Raw genomic sequence first — 26,764 nt, forward strand, 5'->3', positions numbered from 1 at the left:
ACCCCTGCCAAGCGGGTGATACTGCTTGACCTTCCAAGTCGGGAGAAAATCGTGGGAAACCCCCGCAATAGAGTCTCCTATCTACATCGGAATGTCTCCGCAGCGCGAAGACGACGAGGTGTCAGAGCATTGCGCGATATCCAATGGCTTTTTATAGGACAATAATTCCCCGCAAATGTCTGCTTCTATTTGCGCGTCGTTAACGTTTTTACGCGGCTTTATCGATTGTCGTGCATAAGCCTTGAAATGACCGAGCACCACAAGTCTGCCATAGAGGCAACAGCTCGAGCAAATGAAGATAGCGACAATGATATAGACACGGCGCCAAAGGTCCCTGACCAATTTGCTGATGAGAGTTTTAAGTTGTTTTCGAAGATACAAGTGACAGATCCAACGCCCGAAGAAGCAATACGCATACGCAACAAATGTCTATGGCGCATTCTACCATTTCTGTGCATCGGTTACCATTTGATGTATGTTGATAAACAAACGGTATGTCTTGGAAGTAATGGATGAGAGCAGTTCCGTACTAAAAGCCAACAGCTTGGAAGTTCTGCAATTCTCGGAATCATGACAGACGCCCACCTCAACTCAAATCAATACAACTGGCTTTCTTCGATCTTCTATTTCGGCTATCTTCTTGCCGAGTGGCCACAAAACTGGGCATTGCAAAGGTTTCCAGTCGGAAAATGGTTGGCTGGTAACCTGATAGTCTGGTGTGTCCTTCTCATCCAAATGATCGACCTAAATCACTGACTTGGCAGGGGTGGCATTACCCTCCTGCATATTCCATGCAACAGCTTTGCAACTTTATTTGTCGTTCGTTTCTTCCTTGGGGTAGCAGAAGCATCAATCGTGCCGGCATTTCTCCTCTCCATGTCCATGTTCTTCACATACAATGAACAGGCCGTGATGATGCCGGTCATGTGGTCGATTGGCAATGCAAGCCCTATCACATCAGGTCTATTGTCTTATGGTGTGCTGTGGATTGACACAGGGAGCTTTTCCCCTTGGAAGTGGTTCATGGGTATGTTTCTTGATGACAACACCAGGGTCACTGCTGATATCCATGTTAGTTATTACCGGCGTTCTCACTGTCATCTTCGGTGTCTGGGTCTACCTTCTCTTCCCTGATAGTCCTCTGCACGCTAAATTCTTGACATATGAAGAGCGTGCCCAAGCGATCTTGCGAATCAAAGAAAATCACTCGGGAATCGAACAAAAACTGTTCAAAAGATACCAGTCAGTACCCCTTTCGCCCGGGCCATTGTGTCCAAACTTCCGCTAAATTTTACAGATTCATCGAAGCAATCAAGGATCCCAAAACTTGGCTCTTCTTCCTGCACGCCTGGTCCCAGGAGATGGCAAATGGAATAACCAATCAATACTCGCTCATTATCAACTCATTTGGCTTCACTGTCCTTCAAACAACATTACTTGGCACAGTTAGCGGTTTAGTTTCATTCTTCTCCCTCAGCGCAGCAGCTATCACACTTTACCACACCAAGGTAAATGTCTCTCAGAAATCCCATTAAGATACGGTCTAACAACGACAGAATTTCCGAGCATGGATATCACTCATTGCATACATCCCAGCTGGCCTCTCTAGCATCCTACTTCTTGGTATGGCTCTTTGAACCCTGGAGTTGTATCACCGCTAATAGTAGCATAAGCTCTACCTTGGACCAACCGATGGGGTCTCATTGCCGGAATCTGGATTCGATCCACAGCCGGCATACCGTATGCAGTGGTGATGATTTGGGCTGCGAATGTATCAGCTGGCCATACGAAGAAGACCACCGTCATCGCCTTGTATCATATTGGCTATGGACTGGGCAACATCATCTCTCCGCAACTCTTCCGTCCGGAGTGGAAGGTAAGCTTTCAAGAATAGTCACAATATGGATATGAAGTTGACATTCCTTGAAGCCTAGATACAGACCAACGTGGGTGATATTGCTTGTGGTAAGTCCTATCGAACGAGACGCGCGAAGTAATTTACTGATCTTTTCAGGTTGCCGCAATTCTTCCTTCGATCATAATCATAGCTCTCCGTGTCTATCTAAGCCGAGAGAACAAACGTCGTGATAAACTCGAGGAGGCTAGTCAGGTCACCAATAATGGAGTTATCGAAACGGTCGACTCAGAGGGCGGTACAGTCAATCGTGTTGTGGACAACACTCAGTTGGATCTGACTGACAGGGAGAATTTGAAATTGTGAGTCCCCCTCCCCCCCCACAACAGTCTGGGATACTTCAAAGGATGAAAACTGATATTCCATCAGCCGATATGTGCTTTGATCTACCCAATTAGCCCTTGGTGGGCCACTTTGGAGAATTCCACTGAAGTAAAGACAGCTAAAAAGACAGCTAGTTAAAAAGAGGCCCCGAGGTTGATGACAGCTCTCCGTTACAAATCGAATATGAGATTAAGCCAACACATAACTACTCCTGCTAATAAGCAACTATCATCTTCTTTTTGACCGCGCGTGAGCGTGGCCCTGAGGCTTGTTGTTTGGTAATGGCCTGCTCTGCTCTCATGGCAGCTTGCACGTAGCTCCACCGCGCAAAAAACTTAGCCCAACGCAGATGAGAGCACATTTACCGCGAACATGATCAAGTGTCATGCGTGAATAAAGGCGATTGAAGGCCTGGGGCGATATCGGCCTCAATCTCGCACCCCAAAACGAACACGTCGATGAGAAATAGATCAATGCGGCACTAAACCCCCGGGGAATAGAAAGACCGGAAGACGGCGATCGGGGATCTTCAGCTGGCCGAAGTACACCGTCCCTTCGCCTAGTCCACGCCAAGTCAGCCACGGACCCTCAGGGTCAAGATTCGCGATTCAAGCGTTCGACATCACAGATAAGCTTACATCCAATCGACTCCACTTTTCAGCACCCTTGAGATTACTCAAGCTCCTTTTTGAACATTCTTGAGCTTCTCCGACCTTATCCATGGGTGCACCGAGACTGCCAGCATATGCAATCAGCATCGCTCCTTGGGTCTATGGATCTATAGACCAGAAGGTATCATCCACAGGGATCAACGCTAAATTTGCAGGGTAGAAACCCCGGGAATCAGCAGCCACGAGAGTCTTGCAGCCCAAAGGGACAGAGCACTAGATGCAGACTAGGAAAGTGAAGAGGTGGGGCATTTGGATCCTCTGCGAAAAATGCATATGCCATATTTGGACTAGCTCCTTTGGCGCGTCGGTTACGCATGTTGAATCAACGTCGGATTGGCCGCCCTGAGCCGTTTAGTTCTAAATTTGCTGCACTGCACTGATGACTGGCGAATTGCGGTGACTTTGCTCCTTGGCGTTTCCCATCCCACATCTTCAGGTTCCCTAGCCTCATCCGCCGTGTGCAAATTCTACAATTCTTGCCGAGCCGGGTCTTGAACCCACATCACGGCAGATATTCTGTGCATTGTGAACTCCCAAACCATATAGACCAACTGCTCTGGTTTCGTATGTCCAACTCATGTGAACGAGACCTCACTTTATCATCGCATCGGAATCATATCCATAGACCTGAACTCGTAGAATGAAGCCATGGAACGTTCTGGTGCCTCATGGGCACAAATTTGGCAAGAATACTGAAGTGGAGCACCGCATTAGAGCGCATCCATTTAGGCTCTTCGCCTAGCCTTCAGCCGCATTCTCGGGACAGCAATCAAATCCACTTTGGGAAGTTGGTGGAAACCTTGGAATATAAACCCGCCAGCCACCCATGGGGAGCATACATCAAGTCAGGCATATTCCATCTAAGATTAAGGCTCCAGGGCTTAATCTATCACACGAAGCCTAGAGACACGCCAAGACAGAGAAAAGCTTGAAATTGTTGTCAAACTCAGAGCTCTTTGACATGAATAGACTTTCGCAAAGATGTATTGCACTCCAGGCCTGCTCTTCTTGTCGGGCAAAAAAGAGGAAGTGTGATAGGATGCTCCCAGCTTGCTCGAGGTGTCAACGGTATGCCTCCCAACTACCTCCCAGTCCTCTATCGGTCTTTCTCAGACACTTGCTGATGCTATTTATGGATACGAAGACTCTCTAATCATTGCCAATATCTCAACCCACAAAGGTGAGACGCCCTTTGCTGTCCATGGATGACTTGATTACATTTCCTAGCTGGAATGAGAATCTTGACTGACGGGTACGTATACAGCGATAATCCACACATGCCGATGTCGGGTTTTGAGCCCCCGAAATCGAACGCTGCATGCAAAAGATGCAGGGAGGGCAAAAGAAACTGCAACAGAGTCTTGCCACAATGTTCTCGCTGCACGCAGTAAGCCAAAATTCGAAAATACAAAGATGGATAGAAGCTAATGAGGTCTGAAGAATGAAGAAACCATGTGTATATGACCAAGCATACCCAGGTCTACTGCAACATCTTCATCCAGCTGAGCCTGTTGGAACATATAGCAGCACCTGTTCGTACCAGGATCCACACTCACGAGACAGCTATTCGCGGTTGAACAGTCCGACCCGAAACAATCCACTATTTACAATTGACGATTTTGGAAATGCTCATCTTGACCCATTCCGGACCTACCCATCTGAGCTCAGTCCTGAGTGTATAAGTGAGGTCCTCACTTATTGTGAGGCTTGTTCAAAATCGATACAGATTGTTGTACTTTGCTAATAGTCAGTCCATCATAGCAATCAAAGAGATGTGGCCAAAGCTATTTCCTGGTTTTGTTCATAAAGGCATGTCATTTGTTCATCATTGGATGTACTCAGCTATGAGTTGTCCGGCATTGTTCAATGCATGGCTCCACTCGGGAGCAGAGCATCTACAGCTTCGCGCATCATCCAGCAATCCAGCTATAATACCCTCTCGGAAAGCAGCCTATGAAAAGCTTGTCATGCAGCGAGAGGCTATCGTCAGTTTAAAGAAAGTGATCGAAACCGGTCGTACAGACATGATCACTGATGAGATTGTTATGAGTGCTTTTGCGCTGACTCTACATCCACCAGAGCGGAGAAAAGGTGCAGCTGTTCGGATGAGATCAGCTCCGCTATCCAATCTGCAATGGCTGTCAAGATTCACGGATATTGTGATATCGGATGAGCAAGTGCAAGGTTTGCGCCATCTTGTTAATGCCAGAGGAGGATTTGATAAGCTTGAGATGCCCGGTTTGAAGCAAGGGCTATCAACGTGAGTTTGTTACCACAATGACTGCAAGAATTTTATCCTGGATTTCTATCTGACCTGAATTTCAAGGTTCAACCTTTTGGTGGCAAGCAAGAGTCTAACACAACCATTCTGGCCGCTTCGGTCTGGCCTTGAAGCCGAAGCCATATCGAAATTCTTGTCTAGCCTCCAAGAATCTCCCAGAGAGAATGAATCCTCATTATGGTCAAGCTTGATTTTCCCAGAATCCATGACATGGGAGGTCCAAGCTGTTTCCCTATACACCGCGATGCTGCACGACTACTCAAAGGGACTCCTGCCCGGTTTGAACACCGGCTATGTGCTCGAGATACGGAACTCAATTCATTACCATATGATGAGCCTGCCTAGCATTCTCGAACACTCAGATATTATGGAAACTTCTTCGCTGGAGTACGAAGCCTGTCGATTGGGCCTCGTTGTCTACAGTCTTCTCATCTTGTTCCCCGTCCCATTAATGACAGAGCCCTACCCAGACCTTGCGCAGCTACTGAAAAATGAGCTTGTTCACTTACGGGTCGATCCAAGCCCCTGGATGTCAAATCTGGACTTGTTGCTTTGGCTGCTCACTATGGGTGGAATAGCTGCTTTGGGAACTAATACCCGTTGGTGGTATATTCAGCAGATTCAATGGGTGACTGCGATGCTGGAACTTCATACCTGGGAGCATTTCAAATCAACTGTGGCTTCCATCCTTTGGCTGGATAGTCCCTGTGATTTTGAAGGACTGGCTCTGTGGGAAGAAAGTTGCATCATTGGTGCATGAAATTGATACATGAAGGTGCAGTCAGACTAGTAGCATTTTTTGAAAGCACGATAGCCATCTACTAGAATTTATCAGATAGTGAACCCCCAAATTGTTCTTATCTCCAAATTCTTACTCGTTGACCAAAATTAGGGTAAACACGTACAGACTTTGTTTATTTTGTTGTCTGAGCCGATAGATTGGCTTGACCGATCGAGTGGGCTTGATGTACGGAGTATAGAATTTTATACTTACTATGGGACAATGCTCCTCTGCCCTCTAATCTCTCGACTTGCTGCCTGATTTTCGCTTGCTTTGCTGCTCTTATCTCTTTTCCTGAAGCTACAGAAGCCGACCGACCCGAAGTATTGGAGTGTGGGGGTGAAAGGATATGGGGGATATTCCACACTTTGACACAATATCACTCCAAACTCCACTAAAAATCAACAAACCACTGCTGAGCTATTACCAGGCGCATTGACAGGTCAGCTTGGATGACTCGGCCAGTCACATTCCAATGGCGAATATCAGGTGCACGCAAGGTGCGGAAACACAACATTCGGCCTGAATGACGTGCCAGCCGTGTGATTTCCAATCTCAAAAACCAAAAGCACCCTTCCGGCTGACGACATTGATTAGTATTTGTGCTCTGTCACTATTTAAATCCAATGTCTTCAAAGCTGCAGCCTGCTCTTCCACTTCACAACACTCACGATGGGGATACAGGAGCAACAACCTCTTTTGAGGCCGTCAGCTAGATACCATCCCATACCAGATGCCCAAGAGCCTCAAAGCGCCTCCGATGAATCTTTGACTCTTTTGCCCGACTCCTTGCCGGGAGCAACCTATACAAAAACTCTAAACTGGTCAAGCGCGTACATACTGGTTGTGTCACGCGTGATTGGAAGTGGTATTTTCGCTACACCAGGGTCCATTGTCAGATCTGCCGGAAGCATCGGACTTACCCTACTAGTATGGCTGGCGGGAACGATCTTGTCAGGATGCGGTCTCGCTGTGTCGATGGAATTTGGCTGTATGCTCCCTCGCTCGGGGGGAGAAAAGGTAAAGGCACTCGCTTAGAGGGCGACGAGACGCGTTAGCTAAACTGGTTTACTTCTGCTAGGTGTACCTCGAGTATACCTATCCGCGACCGCGATTCCTCGCCTCTAGCTTGGTTGCTGTTCAAGCGGTGCTTCTGGGATTCACCGCGAGTAACTCCATTATCTTTTCGAAATACACATTCTTCGCGCTTAGCATCGAGCCCACTGAGCTTCAGCATAAGCTACTCGCCATCGGTCTGTTGACGGCCATTACTATCGTCCATGGTGTCTTTTTGAAGACTGGTATCTTTGTTCAAAATGTCCTAGGATGGGTCAAGATTTTCCTGATTGGCGCAATGTCATTGACTGGACTATGGGTCGTTTTCCTTCGCTTCAGTGGAGATATCGGTGATGTGTCTCCAGGATCAAGCGTCGGTGCCTTTTCGTGGGACTCTATCTGGGAAGGGTCGAATTGGAGCTGGAGTTTGCTCTCGACTGCGTTGTTCAAAGTCTACTACTCCTACGCCGGATTGAGCAACATCAACAATGTCCTCAATGAGGTGCATGATCCAGTCGGAATAGTGAAGACCGTGTGCCCTACAGCACTTCTCACGGCTGGAGTCTTGTATTTCCTGGCTAATCTGTCATACTTTCTTGTCATTCCTCTGGAGGAAATCAAGAACAGCGGAGAGCTTGTCGGCGCATTGCTTTTTGAAAGACTATTTGGTGATCATATCGGAAGGATATTCTTTCCTCTGGCGATCGCCATTTCTGCTGCTGGGAATGTGATGGTGGTGACATTTGCTCTGGTATGTTCTGATTGCAAACACACGCTATCAAATACTGACCTTGATAGGCACGGGTCAACCAAGAAATAGCTCGACAGGGCTTTTTACCGTGGCAGAACATTCTCTCTTCTACAAAACCATTTGGAACCCCTCTTGGTGGACTGATCGTGCACTATATCCCGTCCATTCTGGTCATAGGACTACCGCCCCAAGGCGATGTCTACAACTTCATCCTAGACTTGGAAGCATACCCAGGCCAAGTAGCTGCTTTGGCAGTTACCGTTGGCTTGTTGATAGTTCGCTATCGAGAGCCAGATCTTCCACGGCCTTTCAAAGCATGGCTACCAGCTGTCTGGCTACGCGTCGTGGTCTGCCTCACATTGCTAGTAACGCCGTTTATCCCACCCCCCAACTGGAAAGGCGACGTTAATTTCTTTTACGCTGCCTATGCTCTTGTCGGCATTGGAATGTGAGTATCTTGAAGCATTCTGTGGAGCTGTGTACCCAATACTGACTTGGACAGAATACTTTTCGGTGTCCTTTACTGGTATATTTGGACTGTGGTAATTCCCAGAAAGGGAGGCTACAAGCTTGAAGAGGAGAAGGAAATTTTAGCGGATGGGACTAGTATCATCAAACTCGTTCGCACATATGGCGACTAGATAAATAGAAGCTCACATGTGGAGTAATGTGACAACCTTGGAATGCTTCCGGTATAACTCGACCTGTGCTCCGTACTCGGTATCTCGCTCCCTGCTAGTTGAGCTGCTTTGGCAGGGTGTGCGGGATACCGTGGGCTCGTATCTGGTCACACTAGACCTCCAGTTCAAGAAGCACCAGCAGCAAGGAATCGCATCTGGGTAAGAGCAAAGTTGGTGAGTTCCCAGGTTGATGCAGGCCAAAGGGGGTTAAGCTCGGACCATCTCCGGGCCGCAGTCGATCCGGGCGCTTTCCGTTTGCTTTGCAGTTACTCCGTCCACAGTATACCGAGAGACCACGAAAGTTGCCCTTTTGAATGATTGGAATTCGCATTGTGCAAAACTTCATTCGGATGTGTGCACGGACATCAGTCAGGGAGCGGAGAGGAATTGGAAAGCGCGGAGCCTTTCAGAACATGCGGACCATGATCTGCCCGAGACACCGATCGTGTAATCAACTTTACCCTCCTTGGGATAAACATGTCTCCGCACTCGTCTGATTGGGCACTCGATATGTGTACTTTGACTTATCGTGAGCCAGGTCGGAGACAAAGAGCTCATTCGTTATACACCGAAACTTAGCCCGATCCCGATCGCAGCCCATGACAGACAAGCATGTTGCATCGGGGGCCGAATAGCGAGTTTACTAATGCAGGGAGCTCTCAGGGCTATTTGCTTCATGGTATAAAAGGTACGATATGGCAATAGATCTGAGACCCAATCAAGTCTTCTCTGCCCCGTACATCTCAACAGATCTTCCCTCTTCCCCCAACATCATCAAAATTCACAATGCCTCTACAATATGAGCCCAGCTTCCAAAAGGCCATGGCCCCTGTGCTGGCGGCGAGGGCAGCGGCCCCCAAAATCGACATGGAGGATCCACTCGCCATTCGTTCTGTGATGGGCCCGTCGTTTGAAAAGTTGATGAACCAGCTCCCCGATGTCCCAGAGGTTGAACATGAAATCCATCACCTCACATCGTACGATGGACAGTCCATTGCGATCCATCGCTATCGCAGAAAGGACCAAGACGCGACGAAACCTGGATCAGCCATTCTTCACGTTCACGGCGGGGGCTTGATATTCGGCACCCCAGCGTTTTTCTCAAAGTGGCAGGCCTCGCTAGCTCGCGATTCAGGAGTCCAGGTCTTCTCAATCGACTACCGACTAGCCCCCGAGCACCCATTCCCAGCACCCGTGGAGGACTGCTATGCCGCACTGCCCTGGTTGCAAGAGAACGCAGAGAAACTCTGCATCGACCCAAGTCGCATCATCACATATGGCGAGAGCGCAGGAGGAAACCTCGTTGCAGCCATAAATCTGATGGCACGCGACCGTGCCCTCTCACCTCCCATCGCAAAACAAATGCTGATCTACCCCATGCTTGACGATCGATCTGTCAATTCAATGCCCGCCATGGATGGCCTTCTGATGTGGACGCCCGATGCAAGCGTCACCGCTTGGAAAGCTTATCTGGGATCTGACTATGGGACAGATCGAGTGTCGGAATATGCTGCTCCTGCTCGCGCGAAGAGCGTCAAGGGATTGCCGCCTACTTACATGGAGCTTGGCACATTGGACCTTTTCCGCGATGAAGACTTGGAGTATCTGACGCGTATCGCGAAGGAGAATATCGAGAGCGAACTTCATCTTTACCCTGCTCTTCCTCATGGTTATGATCTTTGGCTTCCTCTTGGAAAGCCAGCAGAAAGAGCCCATGTCGATAGACTTCATGCCATTTCCGGTGTATGATATTGGCATGTTCGGCACATCTAGTGCGATTGTTCTGGGAGCATGGAGTGTTTAGCGTATATCTATAGATAGTCGTCAATAAAAACAATAACGATCGTCAGGCCAAAAATAATTTCATAAGCTATTTTGTCAATTGTGTATCAGCTAAACAAGTTCAACGCTTCCAAGGTTTCCTCAACTCAGCGGGATTGTGGATTGAGGCCCACGACCCGAAAGTGGGCGGGTCGAGATTGGGGTTTGGCGAGGTCTGGGCGTCCTGCCGATCAGCCCCGGGCCTCACTTTGGCATCGAAAAACAATCAAGCCAACTCCAACTCACGACCGATTCCAACCCTTTTCAGCCTGCGTCCGAGGACCTCAATTCCATCCTTACGGATGACCAAGTCAATTCCCCGGTCTCTGTCTCTGTTTCTGTCTTGGGGCTTCTGAGGGTCCATCAATCTTATCCTCGAAATTTCCACAACTGAGAATCTGCTCAGTAGCTCGCCAAACCGATCAGTTCTTCGTGTTCCGCTTGTAGCCAATTTCCACAGTGAGACACCTGAGGCCTGAACTCCGAGATCAGATATCAATCTAACTTTGTCTAAGCTTCTGCTGGCATCTCTTGTGGAATTGCAGTACAAGTTTGCCTGCAGCGCCCTGGGGTTTTTGGTCCGGCTGACATTTTCCAACTGTTCATCATGGACCGCCTGCCCATAGAAATGCTTGTTCTCATCGGCGACCACATACACGACAGTGAATACCGACATGGCATCTTGCTCAATCTGAGTCTATGCTGCCGACATTTTCACAATGTATTCCAACCTATGATCTACCATTTCATTGGATGGTGTGACCCCATGATGTCCGTCGGATTTATTCGCTTTATCATGCGACTATGGCGCCAACCAGAGCTTGCTAGTAAAGTTCGTCGGTTAGACATAGACTGGTACGACATAGATTACCACGACTCCCACGAGTGTGGCCCGCGACCAAGGAAACAGCCCGCAATCGATAAACTGAAAGAGGATACAAACGTTGTATCATTTATCCAGGACGCGTTGGATGAGATCTTTACCCCAGAAGAGAAGGGAATGAGATCTGAGTGGGAAAAACATCTTGACCCCAACAATCTCTGCACAGAATCATGGCTGGGGCTACTACTTGTCCGGACGAACAATATCCAAACAATCGTGTTCACGCACCATGAATCCCAGCTGATGTCAGATATTCTACACAAAGCCGCAAACCGACAACGTCCATTTCACAAAGCTACCCCATTCCCGCATTTACAAGAGGTCCGAGGAGGTGCTGCGTGGGAGAAAGCGTGGATCGACTCGGATTTCTTCACACCTTTCTTCTATTTTCCTGCTGTTCGCAAGATCTATGTGTCTGTCATTGGTGAGGATAAATACGAGGGGAATATGACGCTTGACAAAAGCTATTGCTCGAACCAAGTTCGTGAAATCATCATTGACGAGCTCTACTGGAGTCGAGATATGTTGGATTGGTTTGAAGCATGCACGAAACTCGAGCGTGTCTCCGTTAATATTGATATACAAGAGGAAAAGGCGATAGATGAGATGCCTGACCATTTGAAGTTTGATGCATCGCTATATCGCACGGGGCTTCTTCATTCTGCCGCAACCCTCAAGTCTCTTCGCATCAATTATGGTTCATTGTACAGAAATCGATTGGAAGAGCATGATGCCCTTGATGCGCCCTTTGGATCATTCAGAGACTTTGTTGTTGTGGAAGATATAGCGGTTCGACATTCCCATTTGATGAATACACGACCGCTGGTTGAAATCTTACCAATCTCTCTCAAGCGTCTTGAAATCAATCATTTGATGGATGATGATGATGATGATCTAGTACACTTGATATCAGAGCTTTCAGATCTAGTTCATCAGGGCTGTTGTGAGAACCTCGAACAGTTGCTTTTGCAAACCGACTTAGACAATGGGTGTCCACACCTAGATGCCCTCAAGCTCGAATGCGAGGCCAGGGGCGTTTTCTTGGGGTACTCGGAAACGGAAGACTAGTAAATTGGTTGATTCGTGAAGTAAAGAGCTTTGAGAAATGATGACATGACAATACGTTAGCCCGAGAATGTTTTCTCCGTATATAGTTTTCGATATAGACTGAGCCATATGTTTATGGCCATCATAACAGAAACACCACAACGTACCGGAGTGACTTGTTGAGTCTGGCAGTGTGACGGTCCGGTCCGCTCGGCGCAGCGTTCTTCCTTGGGGCGGTGTGGTGGAACAACCTGGTGGAATTTTGTCCGAAGACCTTCGAAACGCTTCCGTTACGTCGAATCTCTTCATCTTCAATTTCACATCTAATCATTCATAATGTTCCAACGAACCATCTTCAGACAGGCTCAGGCCGCCCGCTCAATTCTCTCCACTTCTCCCTCTACTGCATCGCTGGCGCTGCGACGGACAACACAACAGCGCATGCCGGCTCTCCGGCCATTCGCACCCCAGACTTCCCGCTTCTTCTCCACAGAGAAGGAGACCAAGGAAGGCGAGAATGCAGAGGCCGAGGCCGAAGCTGAGAACACCGATGCCAAGAAGCTCGAGGCTAAGGAGCGCGAGGTCATTGAATTGAAGGTACAAACTTTCCCCGTATCCACGGAGCTACTAGCTCGGCGCCGAATAATAGCTAACCACGAACCTCAATCTAGGACAAGTACCTTCGTCAAGTCGCCGAGTCCCGCAACCAGATCGAGCGCAACAAGCGTGACATGGACGCTGCTCGCAAGTTCGCCATCCAGGGTTTCTCCAAGGATCTCCTGGACAGCATCGACAACCTCGACCGCGCGCTCCTGGCTGTGCCCAAGGACCAGCTTTCTGCTGCCAAGACCGAGGAGAACAAGTCTCTGCACGAGCTCGTCGAGGGTCTCGAGATGACCCAGCGCATCATGCTGAGCACCCTTGAGAAGCACGGCCTCGAGCGCTTCGACCCCGGCCAGCTCGTTGAGGGCAAGGCCCAGAAGTTCGACGCCAACCTCATGGAAGCCACTTTCATGGCTCCCTCCCCCAACCACGAAAACGGCGACGTTATGTACGTCCAGAGCAAGGGTTTCCGCCTTAACGGCCGTGTTCTCCGGGTAAGTGCTTTGTCGCGTGACTTTTAGCCAAGAATTTCCACTAACTTCTTCCACAGGCTGCCAAGGTCGGTGTCGCCCAGAACGCCTAAAATGTCACTGGCAGACAATGCCATTGACTCCTTATGATCCGATTATCTCTATTCTCCTTTTAACTTCTCTTCTCTGTACCATATATCATCCCTCACGATCACGATTGGGTTTTGTGCTCGGATGTGGCTGGCTTCTAGACCCGGGAAAATTTCTATTCCTTGCTGTTTTTGTCTCATGACTTCGGCTGTATGATATGATACGCCTGTTGCATACCTCTGGCGGCGCATGGATTGTCTCGTCTTGTTGGTGCATCTTTGACTTGTTTCGTCGCGTCGGTGCCGTTGCGCTCTGATAACTCTCACCTCTCCATCTGTACAATACACATCATTTTGGGGGCACTGTCATAGCCCTCAATTGTCCGATTTACTTTTCTGCGGTAATACTACAACTATCATAATAAGTCTACGATGGCTTGATCATGTTGAATCTACAAAGAACCTCCCAGACTGATGCGAGCTATGCTTTGTTTATCTTACACGTTCAATAATAGTAACACTATAGTACAAGGTATATCCAATCTGTGGCCTCACCTCAACTCGACACCAAGCTCGCCAACCAACTTCTCCCGAACCTTGAGGTTCAACTCATTGGACTCCTCGTTGGTCAAGGTGCGCTCCAGGCTGCGGTAGTTGATGCGGTAGCACATGCTCTTGCGTCCATTCTTGGGATGCGTAAACTCATCAATGAGGGTCACATCCTCGACAAGATCACCACCAATTCCACGAACAATCTCCATAACATCATTCTCATGGAACGGCACCGCTCCGCCAGCGGCACTACCACCCGTCACAGCAGCAGGAGGCAACCAGAAAGCCACATCCTTGTAGCACGCCGGATGCTTCGAGAAAGGCTCAAAGCGGGTAATTTCACCCGCGCGGAACTGCGAGAGAAACCTCTCATCCCGTGACCAGAATAGCCGGATATCAGGGATATTGAAAAGAAGCATAGCAATGCGCTCGAGACCAAGACCAAACGCCCATCCGATCCGATCCGGCACATCCGAGTTGATCAGTAGGTCTTGCTTGATCACGCCACAGCCCAGGATCTCAAGCCAGTCACCTTGCCAGAAAACTTCTAGTTCCCATGACGGACTGGTGAAGGGGAAATAAGCCTCGACCCAGCGTACCTTCAACGGCTCAGCCTCAACACCACCATTTGTAGCGGCCTTGCTTGCTTCGGTGAAGATTTTGATGACCATGCGCTCAAGTGAGCGCTTCAGATGAGCAGCTACTGCCTCGACCTCCTCGGCACTGTGGTGCTCGTCTTGTAAGGGATTGCGCTGGGCATGGATAGTTGGGTTAGGATCCTCAACGACAACGTCGTGGCTGGGGATCTTCTCCACATCGGCCAGGATCTTGGCGGTCGTTTCTTTCGACGCAGCTAGAGGATTTGTCTGCGGCCGCTTCCATAGCATCGCGCCTTCCATCTGGTGGAAGACGGGGTAGTGGCTGCGGTCGATAGCGTCGCGACGGTAGACGTCCGCGATGACAGTGTATCCGACCTCTTCGGGACGAGTCTTTTCATTCCGCGCAATCTGCTGGAAATACGCCTGCTGGTGCGCGCTTGTATGGGTGCGCAGCACCGTCTTGTCGTTCACATAGTATGTATCCGTGCGACTGCGGCCAGGGTGATCTTCCGGGAAACCCAGGACGTCAAAGTTATGTTTCGTGGAAACGACCGGGTTCTTTTCCGAGTAGTTGCCGTAGCTCGGAGCAGGGAATTGGCTCTCAATGAGCTTGCGGGTAATGGCGAGAGGGTGGTTTTCATCGAGGTAAAGACGACGTCCGACATGAGAGAGGATTGTGTCGGGGGTATTGGTCCATTTGTCTGTTTTGTAGGTCTCGTCTTCGATCTTGAGAGTCGGCTTTTGGGCTGTTTGGGGAGATAGAGTTGGCGTTATCCGGCGAGTTGGGGTTGAGCTCAGTCCGCGGAGTGAGAGCGTTGGCCTCGACAGGGTCGGGATGGAGCGGGGGATGGTGGTCGGCCGCGCAGCAATTGACCATCGGCCACTGCTGGCGCGCAGGGCTCGACTGGTAGCTAATAGCCGCATTTTCAATGTGAGGGTGGGTGACAGGCTAGTTGGCTGCGATCTGCGCTATCAACATGTGTTCGGACCGGCAAAATTAGTACCCGAACTACATAAATTGGAATGCTTCATGCATTTGTAAAAAAAAAAAAAACACACCAACCGACTCCGTCTCGTAGCCACTTTTAATGATTAGAGCTGATCATTAAAGTCTGTGAGCTCTTGACCAGCATAGGTAAAAGTCTTCCAACTGCCATTCTTGCGATCAATCCAGGAGTCTTCTAAGGTTGAAAGCTGATGGATGGCTGGAGCTCATTTATATTATACTCCGCAGCTAACAGTTGCACACGAGACATGAATGCACAGTCAAAAATCGAAGTTTTTCTTGATATCAAAGGAAAGCCAGCCATGAAGCTCTTTGAATGTTCTGGTCAACTGACAACCCCATAAGAGCGCGTCAGCCCCATGTCATTCCGCCGACACCTGAATGAGACCTCGGGAGGAGTCACATCTTGTTATTGACCCAGCTTGATTTCTTCTTTCTGTGTACATTTTCTGTGTTATTTTTTATTCCCCAAGCCAGTTCCTCCACACGATTGCTAAAAATCAATATGGTGTGTCGAGAAGACAGCCTAGGTGGCATATATGATTTCAGGAGCAAAAGAAAATGAGACAAGTTGGGAATTACTATATCTGTCTTGCCATCCATAGCACGCAGGCACATGGTCCTAGTGGTAGACATTGTGGCAATCATTTTGTGATATCGTCTCGGCATGGTGGAGGTCTACGTGAACTTCAAGAATATATAGGTCGGAGGGGCTCAAAACAAGCACCTGGGGGGAAATATCAAGAGCTCTGTCGAGCCATGGAAGAGCTGTCCTTGGTCTCGGGCGAATAGACACCTTGCCAGCAGAGGTGATGTGGATCATGGATGCTCTTTTGATCATAATCCAAAGCTTTACCATTGTGTTGGTGTCTGTTGTGGCTAGTGAATTGGCTATGTGATAAATTTGCTATAGCTTAGGTTCTGATATCCAGGTCAAAGGGGTTCAATAGTATTCAGTTCAAGTACTCCGCCTGCTCTATCTCATCTGAGAGTATGGACAGGATGGGCAAGTATGAACAGACAGAGTCGATAGTTGTTTCATGACTTACCTAGTCGTTCAGATCAAGATCAAGATATGATATCCATGTATGCGTCGTTATGAGGTCAAGCTGAGGTCCAAAGATGTAGTCAGTCAGGGTATCAATAAGGGTACATCCTTAGCTTAGAGTGATACATATAAAAAGAAGTAATGAGCAGAAGTGTCAGTTAAAAGACCAATTAAGGGCTCCCAGGCATAACAAATACCAGCTAGGTGAGGTGTCGCATGTCCTGATTTCGCGCCAGCTTAATCCCAAAGGGCCCAATCCTCTCCATCTGTTGGGTCAGTTTCCTTCCCGAAGTACTGGGTTCGAATCCTAGTCCCGATGTCCAGCTGAATTTGTTATCTCTGTTTTTGCTTTCTTTCTTTCTGGTTTGTTTGTTCACATACTGCAACAGACGGTGGGCTGAGGCTCTCCAGGGGGTTCTGTAACCTCGCCCCACAATGAGGATGTCAAGGCAAGACCCTAGATAGTTTCCTTTTACGGTAGCTCTATTGCAGGAATTCCAAGAAGTCAGAGTCAAGCTGGAGATAAACATCTCCTGGCAGTTCAGTGACTGACTGGGATGCTAGATACCACTCGCAGAGCCCATGACCATATCTCCATGTATCCATGGCCTTTCCCGGTCCGGGGCTCGACTCTTGTCACTGTAGCCTCAAGAGTTGGATATCTGGGGGGAAGCAAGAGAAGCAAGAGAAGCATACACTGCATGATGCTCACAGGAGTACTCCACATCCATACAAGCCCTTATCACCAGATAACGACAATAGGCTTTATGCATATCTGACGGAACCCGCTCGTTCCTCGGTAATGCGGAAACCGCGAAATCACCGAAGCACCCTCCAGGGCTAGGATAGCCGGTCCAGAGTTCGGCGATTTGAGATTGTGAAGCCGACGTCAATGTCAATGTCAAGGAAGATGAGCTTCGGCATCTATTTCAAAGACCGAGCAAAGCGAGCAACGTGAGTGAGGAGGGACCCTTGAGTGTCCCTTGCAGTGCTAGAGGGCAGGGCCCAGCCATGCTGGAGTCCGCAAAACCGAGAATGTGATTGGCGTGACTGAATGGCCCCCATCAAATGAAACAGCGTGATTGGCTGCGGGCCCCATTTCGGCTGAGGGTTCGGAGGTTTGATTTGTCTCCGTATTTTACTTATTATTTGGAGGCCAAAATTACGTCAAAAAAGTCATTCCCTCTCGACACTCCCTCGTTCCCCCCTCCTTATAGCCCTTGTTGCTGAGACAAGATGGCAGACAGCAAGATGGCAGACGGCAAGACACTGGCCACTCAGGTCGCGCCTGTCCAGAATGCGTCGAAACCAAAACAGGTGCATTACCCGTTTTGGTTTGGAGGGTCGGCCTCTTGCTTTGCTGCGGGCGTGACGCACCCCTTGGATCTAGGTATGTTCTGATCCGTTGATTCGATTTGCGTGGACTGTGTGCTGACCGCTCGCCCTGCAGTAAAGGTAATTTCGAATTTCCGCGATTCGCCGTTCGCCCGAGACGACCCCGATTGCGATTTTGATAGCTGATATTTGTCGCATATAGGTTCGCTTGCAGACACGCGCGCCTGATGGACCGAGGACAATGGTCGGGACTTTCGCACATATCGTGAAGAACACCGGCTTCACGGGTTTATATAGCGGTGTATGTGTGATCCCAATTACTCACGCCGCCAGCAAAGAGACGACGATGAAAGTGGCTAACGAACTGGACCGGGAATACAGCTGTCCGCCGCAATGCTACGACAAATTACATACTCCACAACACGTTTCGGCATCTACGAAGAGTTAAAATCACACTTCGCGAAACCCACACCGGACTCGCCAACCGGCTCACCAAGCCTTCTCACCTTGATCGGCATGGCCTCCGCCTCAGGCTTCATTGGCGGCATCGCAGGTAACCCAGCCGATGTGATGAACGTTCGCATGCAGTCAGACGCTGCGCTTCCCCCGGCCCAGCGCCGCAACTACCGCCACGCATTCCACGGATTGGTGCAGATGACCAAGACCGAGGGATTCGGTTCTCTCTTCCGTGGCGTGTGGCCCAACTCCACCCGTGCCATTCTCATGACTGCCTCGCAGCTTGCTTCTTACGACACCTTCAAGCGCATGTGTATTGAGCAAGGCGGCATGGCCGATAACCTTGGCACACACTTCACGGCCTCTTTCATGGCTGGTTTCGTTGCCACGACAGTGTGCAGCCCTGTCGACGTGATCAAGACTCGTATTATGAGCGCTTCTCCTGCCGAGAGTCAGGGCCACAGTATCGTGGGTCTTCTGCGTGACATCTGTCGCAAGGAGGGCCTCGGCTGGACTTTCCGTGGCTGGGTTCCCAGCTTCATTCGCTTGGGTCCCCATACCATTGCCACCTTCTTGTTCCTTGAGGAGCACAAGAAGCTCTACCGCAAGTTGAAGGGAATTTAGAGAGATGCAGAGCGACAAATGCTTCTTGTTTCCGACATATTTCCTGATCTAACACCATTTACGCCTTCCTCCCGATACAAACTCGGTATATACGACCATCTGCCATCTCGATTTTTGTTTTTGTTTTTCTTTCTCGGGTGGTGCACTTTGGGACTTACAATCCGTAAGTCTCCTGCTTGTATATAGCTTGCATTCTTTGGGATTCTTCTTCATTGGAGATTCCACTGGCGAGAGATCGCCGTGGATCATATCCTGATGGACCTGTGGTTTGTATAGTGCGCTGGATGATACCTTTGTCTCAGAGGCCCGAGAGGCTGGGACCATATAGAATTAGATAGACACTGAATCGCATTCAGGGCAATTCCGCAAGGACAGGATACTTCCAGGTTTATAAGCTTCCAAACTAGGCCCTAGGTAGGAGCCAATGTTGGCGAATCCAAGATCCTAGCACCAGGGAGGTAGTCCTCGAGGGCTCTCCGGGGCCTAGTTTCAAGACGTTCGAATGTTTACTAGAGAATCTTCAATTCCAGCACTTGGAATCAGCCCTAACCTTGGAGAGCGAAAGTTCACAACGAATTTGACTTTGCAATACGGCGAGTCTATGAGTTTCCTTTCTTGCCTTACATGGGCAGAATGCCCCAGGAGAAGAGAGCCTGTATCCTCGCGTGACCCAGTAGAGTACAATGGAATTGTCGATACATAAAAATGGACAGAGTTCAACAGACCAACCAAAAATACCAATTGATCATCTATTTGTCGAGGTGGGCGGGGAAGTTGCCAGCCTCTGTGAACATACGTTAGTATTCATGGAGCGAAATCCAGGGGAGAAAGATGCGTACCGCGCTGACCATCCCAGCGGTCGGTCCAGGCCTTGGGGCACAGGGCGCGGAAGGAGTGGTAGAACTGTCATTGAGCCGTTAGATGCCATGGACTTGGATAGTCAGGTCGGAGTCGAAATTACCTGCTTGCAGGGGCGGAAATCCTCGCCCTTGGCAGTGGTGCACTTGTAGTAGTCGACATAGTTCTGCCAGCAGTGCTTGGTCCTATCAAGAGAGTCAATATGATATGACACGGTAGCGAGTCGTAGGAATCATCACATACTGGTTCTGCTGGGGGAAACGGGCGTCGTAACCTGCGAATCAATCCAAAATTGTCAATTTCACCTCCCTCTAAGCGATCGGGGGATATCGGTCCACGCGCATGCGGCAGAAGCGAGAGTCGAGTATAGAGATATAAAATACGTACCAGCTGCGATTGAATTAGCCATTGACTCGTACTTTGGACACTGGGTCCCGGTTTTACCGCAAGAGGGGAGTCAACTTACCAGTGACGAACTTGAAGGGCTTGGTCTCGAGGACCGCGTCGGGGTCAGCTTCCGGAATGGCCATTTTTGCGCGGAGTAGTTTCTGGGGGAAACGACCAAAGGAAGAATTGGAGTGGAGTGGTAAGAGGGGAGAAGGTGAGCCGGGAGCGACGTTGGGTGATTGAAGCTGTAAAGTGCCGGGTATGACCGCGGGCGGTCAAGCGAGGGCCACTCACAGGGCCGCTTTTACACCCGAGCCAGTCACGTTGTTGGAACGCTGCTTGTCCAACCTCATCCTCTATCCCACTCTTCCTTCTTGAACTTCAAGGTTGAACTCCAGAGATCTCCACCATGTATGCCACTCGGATTATGCGCATGCAGGCCACTCGGTCTTTTGCCTTCCCTGCCCCCGTATGTTGATTTCTCTCGGGTATCTTGCGATCATACGATCAGCCACTAACTCCTGTCTACAGAAGGAACCCCAGAGCGGTATGCGTTTCCACGAGCTCTAGATCTGGTGATCCATGGACTTGGATTACTTATGATTACACTGGGATTGCAATTGAACTAACCCTGCGACTACAGCCCACACTATCTCCCAGCGTCTGCGCCAGATCAAGCGTGTTCCCCCCGAGTTGTTCCCCATTTGTATGTTTTACTACCTAGTGCTTGCGATTTGAACATTCAACTGACAGCTTTATTCCTCTTTAGTCTTCGTTTGCGGGTATGTTTTTGCCTCTCCAACACTCCCTGCCGACTGATTCCGGAGCACTTGCCCGAATTTTTTGCCCCCACGGCTTATTCGCAACCACGATGATTTTCGCCATACTAACATTCACCATTACAGTGTTGCCATCTGTGCCGGTATCTACTCCGCCACCAACAAGATCATGACCGACAAGACTCTGCGTCTCTCCCGCAACAGCCCCGAGAGCCGTGAGCACTAAATGTACCACCATGTTTCTTTGAGCTCTCAAATTGAGACGCGCGATTCTGGATCCTTTCCGCTTGTACTGTTGATTACGAGAATTTGAAGCTGTCGAGCATGTTTTCCGAAAAGCCAGCGAGCGAACAAAAAAGACGGGCGGACTCCAGCTCGGAGCCCGTGTATATACTCCGGCTTCCCGAGCGCAAATTTGATGGAATTGGCAAATTGTACTGTCGCATTGGACTTGTGATTTTTTTGTTTGTCATATCCGTCGTAGTTATCGTAAGTTGTAACTGTAGCATGGTTCACTCGGGCTGGGGCTGAGGTCCAGCAACATCTAGCTGCTTCAACCCTTGTACGGAGCCTAAGAGTTTGGGGTTGGCATCCTGAGCCTCCTCTGTAGCTTGGCGATCCTCCTCGCTGACAGCATGCTTGGCCAGATAGCCCTCCTGTACATCTCGTGGTTAGCTCGATAATGCGACCAAGAACATGGAATCCAACTAACCTGCTCCCAAATCGCAGTCTTGCTGCCTAGTCCCTCGTTGGAGTCCTTCTGTGGCTTTGCGGCGGCTACCTTGATCGTGCGTCCGTAGATTTCACTGCCATCCATGTTGTCGATTGCTTCCTTTGCGTCTTGTGGAAGATCAAATTCCACATATCCGAATCCTCGATGCGCCTCTTTGGAGTTGGGCTGGTCGGGCTTAGGCAGTGAGATATCGACCACTTCACCGAATGGAACGAAGGCTTCTGCGAGGGTGTGCGCGGTCACGCCTTGGTCAAGGCCACCCACGTAGACGGTGCTCTTCAGTCGTGTCGTGTCGCTCATGATGTAGGATTGAATAGAAATTTGGTAGGGTAAAAGTGCTGTGAGTGCAGTACAAGAATAGTAGGCTTATGGCGATAGGGTGATGTACAATGGCGAGGTAGCTTCTAAGCTCAAACAGTATCTGATCCCAAGCTGTAGATTGCTATCAGCGCCCAGAACGGAAGAATGATATCACGTGCGACTCAAGCCTCGGAGTGTTTTGGCGAGTCCCAAAGGAGTTTAGCGCCGCTTCCCCGGTCCCTCCAAGTCCAGGAGGCCACTTGGTTATCTGCTATACTTGGAACATCTAGAGCATCACCCCATTGTCAATTATTCATAGGGGGTGGTTCTTGACACCTCTCCTTTCTATCACATACCTCAATTTTGCTCCTTGGATGTTCATTTCTACCTAAAACTCACTGGTCTCATCTTCACCGAAACATACCTCCTCTCCCATCATCATGGTGCGTCTGAGGGAAATCCCAAGGACGGCCACCTTTGCGTGGTCCCCCGGGGCTGCATCGCCACTAATTGCTACCGGAACCCGCGCTGGAGCCGTTGATGCCGACTTCTCCAACAAGACATGCCTTGAACTTTGGGATCTCGGCCTTGACCGCGCAGATGCGAGCGAAGAGCTGCAGCCTTTGGTCAAGATCGATACAGACTCTGGGTGAGTCGAAGATCTGGAAATCGAACTACCTTCATTTGCTGACCGCACAATCTTGTCAGCTTCAACGACTTGGCATGGACTACATATGCGGATAACCAACGGGGTGTGATCGCGGGTGGTCTGGAGAATGGTTCTTTGGACTTGTGGGATGCCGATAAGCTTCTGGCTGGATCTACGTATGCTCAACCCTTGGATAGCGGAATGAAGACCGGAACTTTTGCGCTAATGGATATCTCTTAGCGATGCCTTGATCTCAAGGACCACCAAACACAGCGGTGCTATCAAGGCACTTCAGTTCAACCCCAAACACCCGAACCTTTTGGCAACCAGCGGCGCAAAGGGCGAGGTAAGGAGCGATTCTAGGACAATGGGTGTGGTCTTCTTGCTAAAAATATCCGACAGCTATTCATTTGGGACCTGAACGACATCGAGAACCCCTACAGATTGGGCAACAACGCGGCCCGTACGGATGACATTGACTGCTTGGCGTGGAACAAGAAGGTTCCTCACATTCTGGTTACCGGTAGCAGCGCCGGGTTCGTGACGGTCTGGGATGTCAAGACGAGAAAGGAGAGCTTGACATTAAACAACAAAGGCCGCAAGGCTGTCAGCGCAGTTGCATGGGACCCCGCGAGGCCCACGAAGCTCATCACATCTACACCCCTCGAGTCGGACCCAGTGCTGTATGTTTGGGACCTGCGCAACTCCCACGAACCGGAGCGGGTATTGGCAGGCCACGAGTCAGGTGTGCTTTCGCTCTCCTGGTGTGATCATGACCCGGATCTTCTCTTGTCTTCCGGAAAAGACAACCGCAACATTTGCTGGAACCCTCAAACCGGTCAAGCATATGGCGAGTTCCCAGTTGTAACCAACTGGACTTTCCAAACTCGCTGGAACCCCCACAATCCCAACTTCTTCGCCACTGCGTCCTTTGATGGAAAGATTTGTGTCCAGACTCTGCAGAACACCAAGACCGATAATTCTCAAGCTATCGCCGATCACAACCAGTCTCTGGATGGTGAAGATTTCTTCGCCAAGGCTCAAACACAGCCCCAGGTCTCCAAGTTCTCCCTCCCCAAGGCTCCTCGCTGGCTTGAGCGGCCATGTGGTGTCACCTTTGGCTTCGGAGGCCGCGTGGTGTCTTTCGGCACCGCTAAGGATTCTCGCGTGTCCAAGATTCAGATTACGCCTTTCGAAGTCGATGAGACTGTTGGAAATGCCACAGAGAGCTTTGAGACAGCCCTGAAGGAGGGCGATATTCGATCCCTCTGTGAGACCAGAGCCTCAGGTGCCACTACTGAAGCTGAAAAGGCCGACTGGAAGGTGATGCAGGCTTTGATCTCCCAGAACCCCCGTAAGGACTTGGTTGAATACCTGGGTTTCAGCGACCAGGCCGATGAGGCTGCTGACAGCCTTGCCAAGCTTGGTCTGGACAAGAAGGAGGATGAGGAGCCCGCTCCTGCGCCTGCCAAGCCAGCCGGTGTTAAGAAGCACAAGCGACTGCAATCCATGTTCGACCCCAACCCCGAAGGCGACAGCTTCCTGTCAGAGCTTGCTGCCTCAAAGGGTGCTCAAAACAACAGCCCATTCCATATTTTCAATGGATCAGAGAGCGAAGCTGAGCAGCAAATTACTCGTTCTTTGCTTCTCGGTGAATTTGAAAAGGCTCTCGACGTCGCTATCCGCGAGGACAAGATGGCTGATGCTTTCATGATTGCTATCTGCGGCGGTCCTAAGTGCGTAGAGAAGGCACAGGCATACTACTTCTCCAAGCAGACCGGCGGTCCTAATTACATGCGCTTGCTCGCTTCCATTGTGGGTAAGAACCTCTGGGATGTGGTACACAACGCCGACTTGTCCAACTGGAAGGAGGTCATGGCTGCCTTGTGTACATTTGCCGACGAGAAGGAATTCCCTGATCTCTGTGATGCCCTTGGTGACCGTCTGCAAGAAGGAATCCAGTCCAGTGATGACAAGAGCGCCCGCAAGGACGCCTCTTTCTGCTTCCTGGCTGGTTCCAAGCTTGAGAAGGTCGTTGCCATCTGGGTTGAGGAGCTTCGTGAGAACGAGCAGAAAGGAATTGAAAACAAGTCCGACAACTCCTCATTCTCTGTCCACGTCCGTGCTCTGCAAGGCTTGATCGAGAAGGTCACCATCTTCCGCCAAGTCACCAAGTTCCAGGATACTGAACGCACCAAGGACTCGGATTGGAGTTTGAGTGTTCTGTACGACAAGTACATCGAATACGCCGATGTTGTTGCTGGCCATGGCCGCCTGCAAATTGCTCAGAAGTATCTCGACCTTGTGCCCGAGAAGCACCCAGAGGCTGAGTTGGCTCGTAACCGTATCAAGTTTGCTACCCGTCAGGCACCCCAGAAGGCGCAGGCTGCTACCGCCGCCGCCGCCGGAGCTAAGAGTGCCTACAAGCCTCTCCCGCAACAGCCCAACGTGTACCAGCCGCAGTCAGCATTCGCGCCCGCGCCTACTGCAAGCCCTGTTGCTCCTCTCAATGCGTACGCGCCTCCTGCACCCGTTGCACCTCAACAGGCCAACCCCTATGCTCCTCAGTCCACTGCTCAGACCGCCAGCCCCTACGCGGCTCTTTCGGCCGCAGGACCCTACGCCCCGACGACCGGCTATCAACCAACTCAGGGCATGAACGCCCCCGGCTATGGCCCGCCTTCTGCATTTGGTGGACAACCCGCCGGCGCTGGTGTACCTCCCCCTCCCCGTGCGTCCGCTAACCAATCGGCCAACCCTATCACGACGTATACCACGGCTACTGGCCTGCCAGCTTGGAACGATCTGCCAGAAGGCTTTGCCAAGGCCCCTGCTCCGCGCCGCTCGACTCCCGCTGCCGCAACCGGGCCAATTGCTTCTCCGTTCCCCAACCAGTCGCCGACCCTGCCGCAAGGACCTCCCCCAGTTGGTGCTCCTCGGGCTCCCTCCGTGCCCCCACCACCCAAGGCTGGCAGTGTGCCCCCGCCGCGTATGATGTCGCCACTGTCTGGCAACCCGCCTGTGTCTAACATCCCCGGTCCTTCCCCACCACCACCCAACCCCTACGCGTCTCTCACTCAGTCACCCCCAGTGGGCTCAGGATCTACTATGGCACCTCCGGCGTCTATCCCTCGGGGAGCCTCGCCCTACAATGCTCCTCCCAGCATTCCGCCCCCAACCAACCGGTACACCCCAAGCCCGGCTGCCCAGGCCGCTGCTAACCCACAACTTCAATCTCGTGGACCTGTGCCCCCTCCTCCCCCCGCTGCTGCCTCGCCATATGCCCCGCAAGCGGTGTCTCAGCCTCCTGTGAACCCCTATGCCCCCACGACGCCAATCACGACCCAGCCTCCGCCCATGGCGCCCCAGGCTGTCGCTCCTCCCCCACAAGGATCTCGGCCTCCTACGGCTCAGTCGCAGAGACCTCCCCCTGCTGCTCCTAAATACCGTAAGCTTCTTCCTTCTGGTACAGCTGTCGTCCCTACTAACGTATCCTAAAGCCCCGGGTGACCGTTCCCACATCCCTGCCAGCGCTCAGCCTGTCTTCGAGATCCTCTCAGCAGACATGGAGCGCGTCAAGGCCCGAGCCCCCCGCGGCATTCAAGCAACAGGTTGATGATGCTGAGCGTCGTTTGAGCATCCTCTTTGACCACCTGAACAACGAGGACTTGCTCAAGCCCAACACAGTCGAGGATATGGCAAACCTGGCCCGTGCTATTCAAGCCCGTGATTACGCTACCGCATCCTCTATTCATGTCGCGATCATGACCAACCAGAATGACGAATGTGGCAACTGGATGGTAAGTCGCGCTCAACCTTTCGTTTTTGTCACAGGTACTAATTCCTTCACAGGTCGGTGTCAAGCGTCTTATCAGCATGAGCCGTGCTACCCCATGAACGACACCTCATTACCCATGTTGAGGATTTAAGGCTCAATTGCTTGTCACAATCATGTTTGGCCTTTTGTTCCATAAACTTCAGCGTCCCTCGATAGCTTTTCTTGTTCATGTTATAATTAATGTCTCGCGTACCCTTTCCTCCGTTCTATTCTACCCATGATTCCCCG

General features: G+C 50.5%; 12 protein-coding genes across 12 annotated transcripts; 9 read left to right on the top strand and 3 right to left on the bottom strand.

Moving 5' to 3' along the window:
- Nucleotides 1–246: 246 nt before the first annotated feature.
- N7506_011573 (Major facilitator superfamily domain general substrate transporter) lies at nucleotides 247–2,221 on the top strand (the record flags this gene model as incomplete). The annotated part of the gene is made up of 9 exons (XM_056960864.1): nucleotides 247–492; nucleotides 544–716; nucleotides 765–1,027; nucleotides 1,077–1,242; nucleotides 1,298–1,508; nucleotides 1,557–1,623; nucleotides 1,674–1,876; nucleotides 1,930–1,965; nucleotides 2,015–2,221. The coding sequence occupies 9 exons, from the start codon at nucleotides 247–249 to the stop codon at nucleotides 2,219–2,221; spliced, it is 1,572 nt and encodes a 523-aa protein (XP_056805398.1).
- A 2,533-nt stretch (nucleotides 2,222–4,754) lies between these two features.
- Nucleotides 4,755–5,951, top strand: N7506_011574 (uncharacterized protein; the record flags this gene model as incomplete). Its single annotated transcript, XM_056960865.1, has 2 exons — nucleotides 4,755–5,170; nucleotides 5,237–5,951. The coding sequence occupies 2 exons, from the start codon at nucleotides 4,755–4,757 to the stop codon at nucleotides 5,949–5,951; spliced, it is 1,131 nt and encodes a 376-aa protein (XP_056805399.1).
- Nucleotides 5,952–6,644: 693 nt separating this feature from the next.
- Nucleotides 6,645–8,420, top strand: N7506_011575 (putative methionine permease; the record flags this gene model as incomplete). The annotated part of the gene is made up of 4 exons (XM_056960866.1): nucleotides 6,645–6,992; nucleotides 7,054–7,779; nucleotides 7,827–8,227; nucleotides 8,282–8,420. The coding sequence occupies 4 exons, from the start codon at nucleotides 6,645–6,647 to the stop codon at nucleotides 8,418–8,420; spliced, it is 1,614 nt and encodes a 537-aa protein (XP_056805400.1).
- An 825-nt stretch (nucleotides 8,421–9,245) lies between these two features.
- On the top strand, nucleotides 9,246–10,208 carry N7506_011576 (alpha/beta hydrolase; the record flags this gene model as incomplete). Its single annotated transcript, XM_056960867.1, has 1 exon — nucleotides 9,246–10,208. The coding sequence occupies one exon, from the start codon at nucleotides 9,246–9,248 to the stop codon at nucleotides 10,206–10,208; it is 963 nt and encodes a 320-aa protein (XP_056805401.1).
- Nucleotides 10,209–10,887: 679 nt separating this feature from the next.
- Nucleotides 10,888–12,231, top strand: N7506_011577 (uncharacterized protein; the record flags this gene model as incomplete). The annotated part of the gene is made up of 1 exon (XM_056960868.1): nucleotides 10,888–12,231. The coding sequence occupies one exon, from the start codon at nucleotides 10,888–10,890 to the stop codon at nucleotides 12,229–12,231; it is 1,344 nt and encodes a 447-aa protein (XP_056805402.1).
- A 315-nt stretch (nucleotides 12,232–12,546) lies between these two features.
- grpE (mitochondrial nucleotide exchange factor MGE1) lies at nucleotides 12,547–13,396 on the top strand (the record flags this gene model as incomplete). The annotated part of the gene is made up of 3 exons (XM_056960869.1): nucleotides 12,547–12,807; nucleotides 12,882–13,307; nucleotides 13,364–13,396. The coding sequence occupies 3 exons, from the start codon at nucleotides 12,547–12,549 to the stop codon at nucleotides 13,394–13,396; spliced, it is 720 nt and encodes a 239-aa protein (XP_056805403.1).
- Nucleotides 13,397–13,923: 527 nt separating this feature from the next.
- N7506_011579 (phenylalanine--tRNA ligase) lies at nucleotides 13,924–15,447 on the bottom strand (the record flags this gene model as incomplete). Its single annotated transcript, XM_056960870.1, has 1 exon — nucleotides 13,924–15,447. One exon carries the CDS (start codon nucleotides 15,445–15,447, stop codon nucleotides 13,924–13,926), a length of 1,524 nt encoding a protein of 507 aa, XP_056805404.1.
- Nucleotides 15,448–17,813: 2,366 nt separating this feature from the next.
- On the top strand, nucleotides 17,814–18,992 carry N7506_011580 (uncharacterized protein; the record flags this gene model as incomplete). The annotated part of the gene is made up of 4 exons (XM_056960871.1): nucleotides 17,814–17,967; nucleotides 18,028–18,032; nucleotides 18,115–18,213; nucleotides 18,294–18,992. 4 exons carry the CDS (start codon nucleotides 17,814–17,816, stop codon nucleotides 18,990–18,992), a joined length of 957 nt encoding a protein of 318 aa, XP_056805405.1.
- A 749-nt stretch (nucleotides 18,993–19,741) lies between these two features.
- N7506_011581 (cytochrome c oxidase subunit VIb) lies at nucleotides 19,742–20,380 on the bottom strand (the record flags this gene model as incomplete). Its single annotated transcript, XM_056960872.1, has 6 exons — nucleotides 19,742–19,776; nucleotides 19,832–19,895; nucleotides 19,954–20,035; nucleotides 20,094–20,124; nucleotides 20,238–20,240; nucleotides 20,317–20,380. The coding sequence occupies 6 exons, from the start codon at nucleotides 20,378–20,380 to the stop codon at nucleotides 19,742–19,744; spliced, it is 279 nt and encodes a 92-aa protein (XP_056805406.1).
- Nucleotides 20,381–20,646: 266 nt separating this feature from the next.
- Nucleotides 20,647–21,242, top strand: N7506_011582 (uncharacterized protein; the record flags this gene model as incomplete). Its single annotated transcript, XM_056960873.1, has 5 exons — nucleotides 20,647–20,706; nucleotides 20,769–20,784; nucleotides 20,881–20,943; nucleotides 21,007–21,019; nucleotides 21,143–21,242. 5 exons carry the CDS (start codon nucleotides 20,647–20,649, stop codon nucleotides 21,240–21,242), a joined length of 252 nt encoding a protein of 83 aa, XP_056805407.1.
- A 286-nt stretch (nucleotides 21,243–21,528) lies between these two features.
- N7506_011583 (RNA-binding protein) lies at nucleotides 21,529–22,049 on the bottom strand (the record flags this gene model as incomplete). The annotated part of the gene is made up of 2 exons (XM_056960874.1): nucleotides 21,529–21,672; nucleotides 21,729–22,049. 2 exons carry the CDS (start codon nucleotides 22,047–22,049, stop codon nucleotides 21,529–21,531), a joined length of 465 nt encoding a protein of 154 aa, XP_056805408.1.
- Nucleotides 22,050–22,489: 440 nt separating this feature from the next.
- sec31 (putative protein transport protein (SEC31)) lies at nucleotides 22,490–26,595 on the top strand (the record flags this gene model as incomplete). Its single annotated transcript, XM_056960875.1, has 6 exons — nucleotides 22,490–22,698; nucleotides 22,758–22,874; nucleotides 22,939–23,044; nucleotides 23,101–26,146; nucleotides 26,230–26,498; nucleotides 26,551–26,595. 6 exons carry the CDS (start codon nucleotides 22,490–22,492, stop codon nucleotides 26,593–26,595), a joined length of 3,792 nt encoding a protein of 1,263 aa, XP_056805409.1.
- Nucleotides 26,596–26,764: the final 169 nt, after the last annotated feature.

Source organism: Penicillium brevicompactum, assembly GCF_028827555.1.
Source record: "Penicillium brevicompactum strain IBT 35665 chromosome Unknown utg000009l_segment0_segment0, whole genome shotgun sequence".
NCBI classification, from domain to species: Eukaryota; Fungi; Ascomycota; class Eurotiomycetes; order Eurotiales; family Aspergillaceae; genus Penicillium; species Penicillium brevicompactum.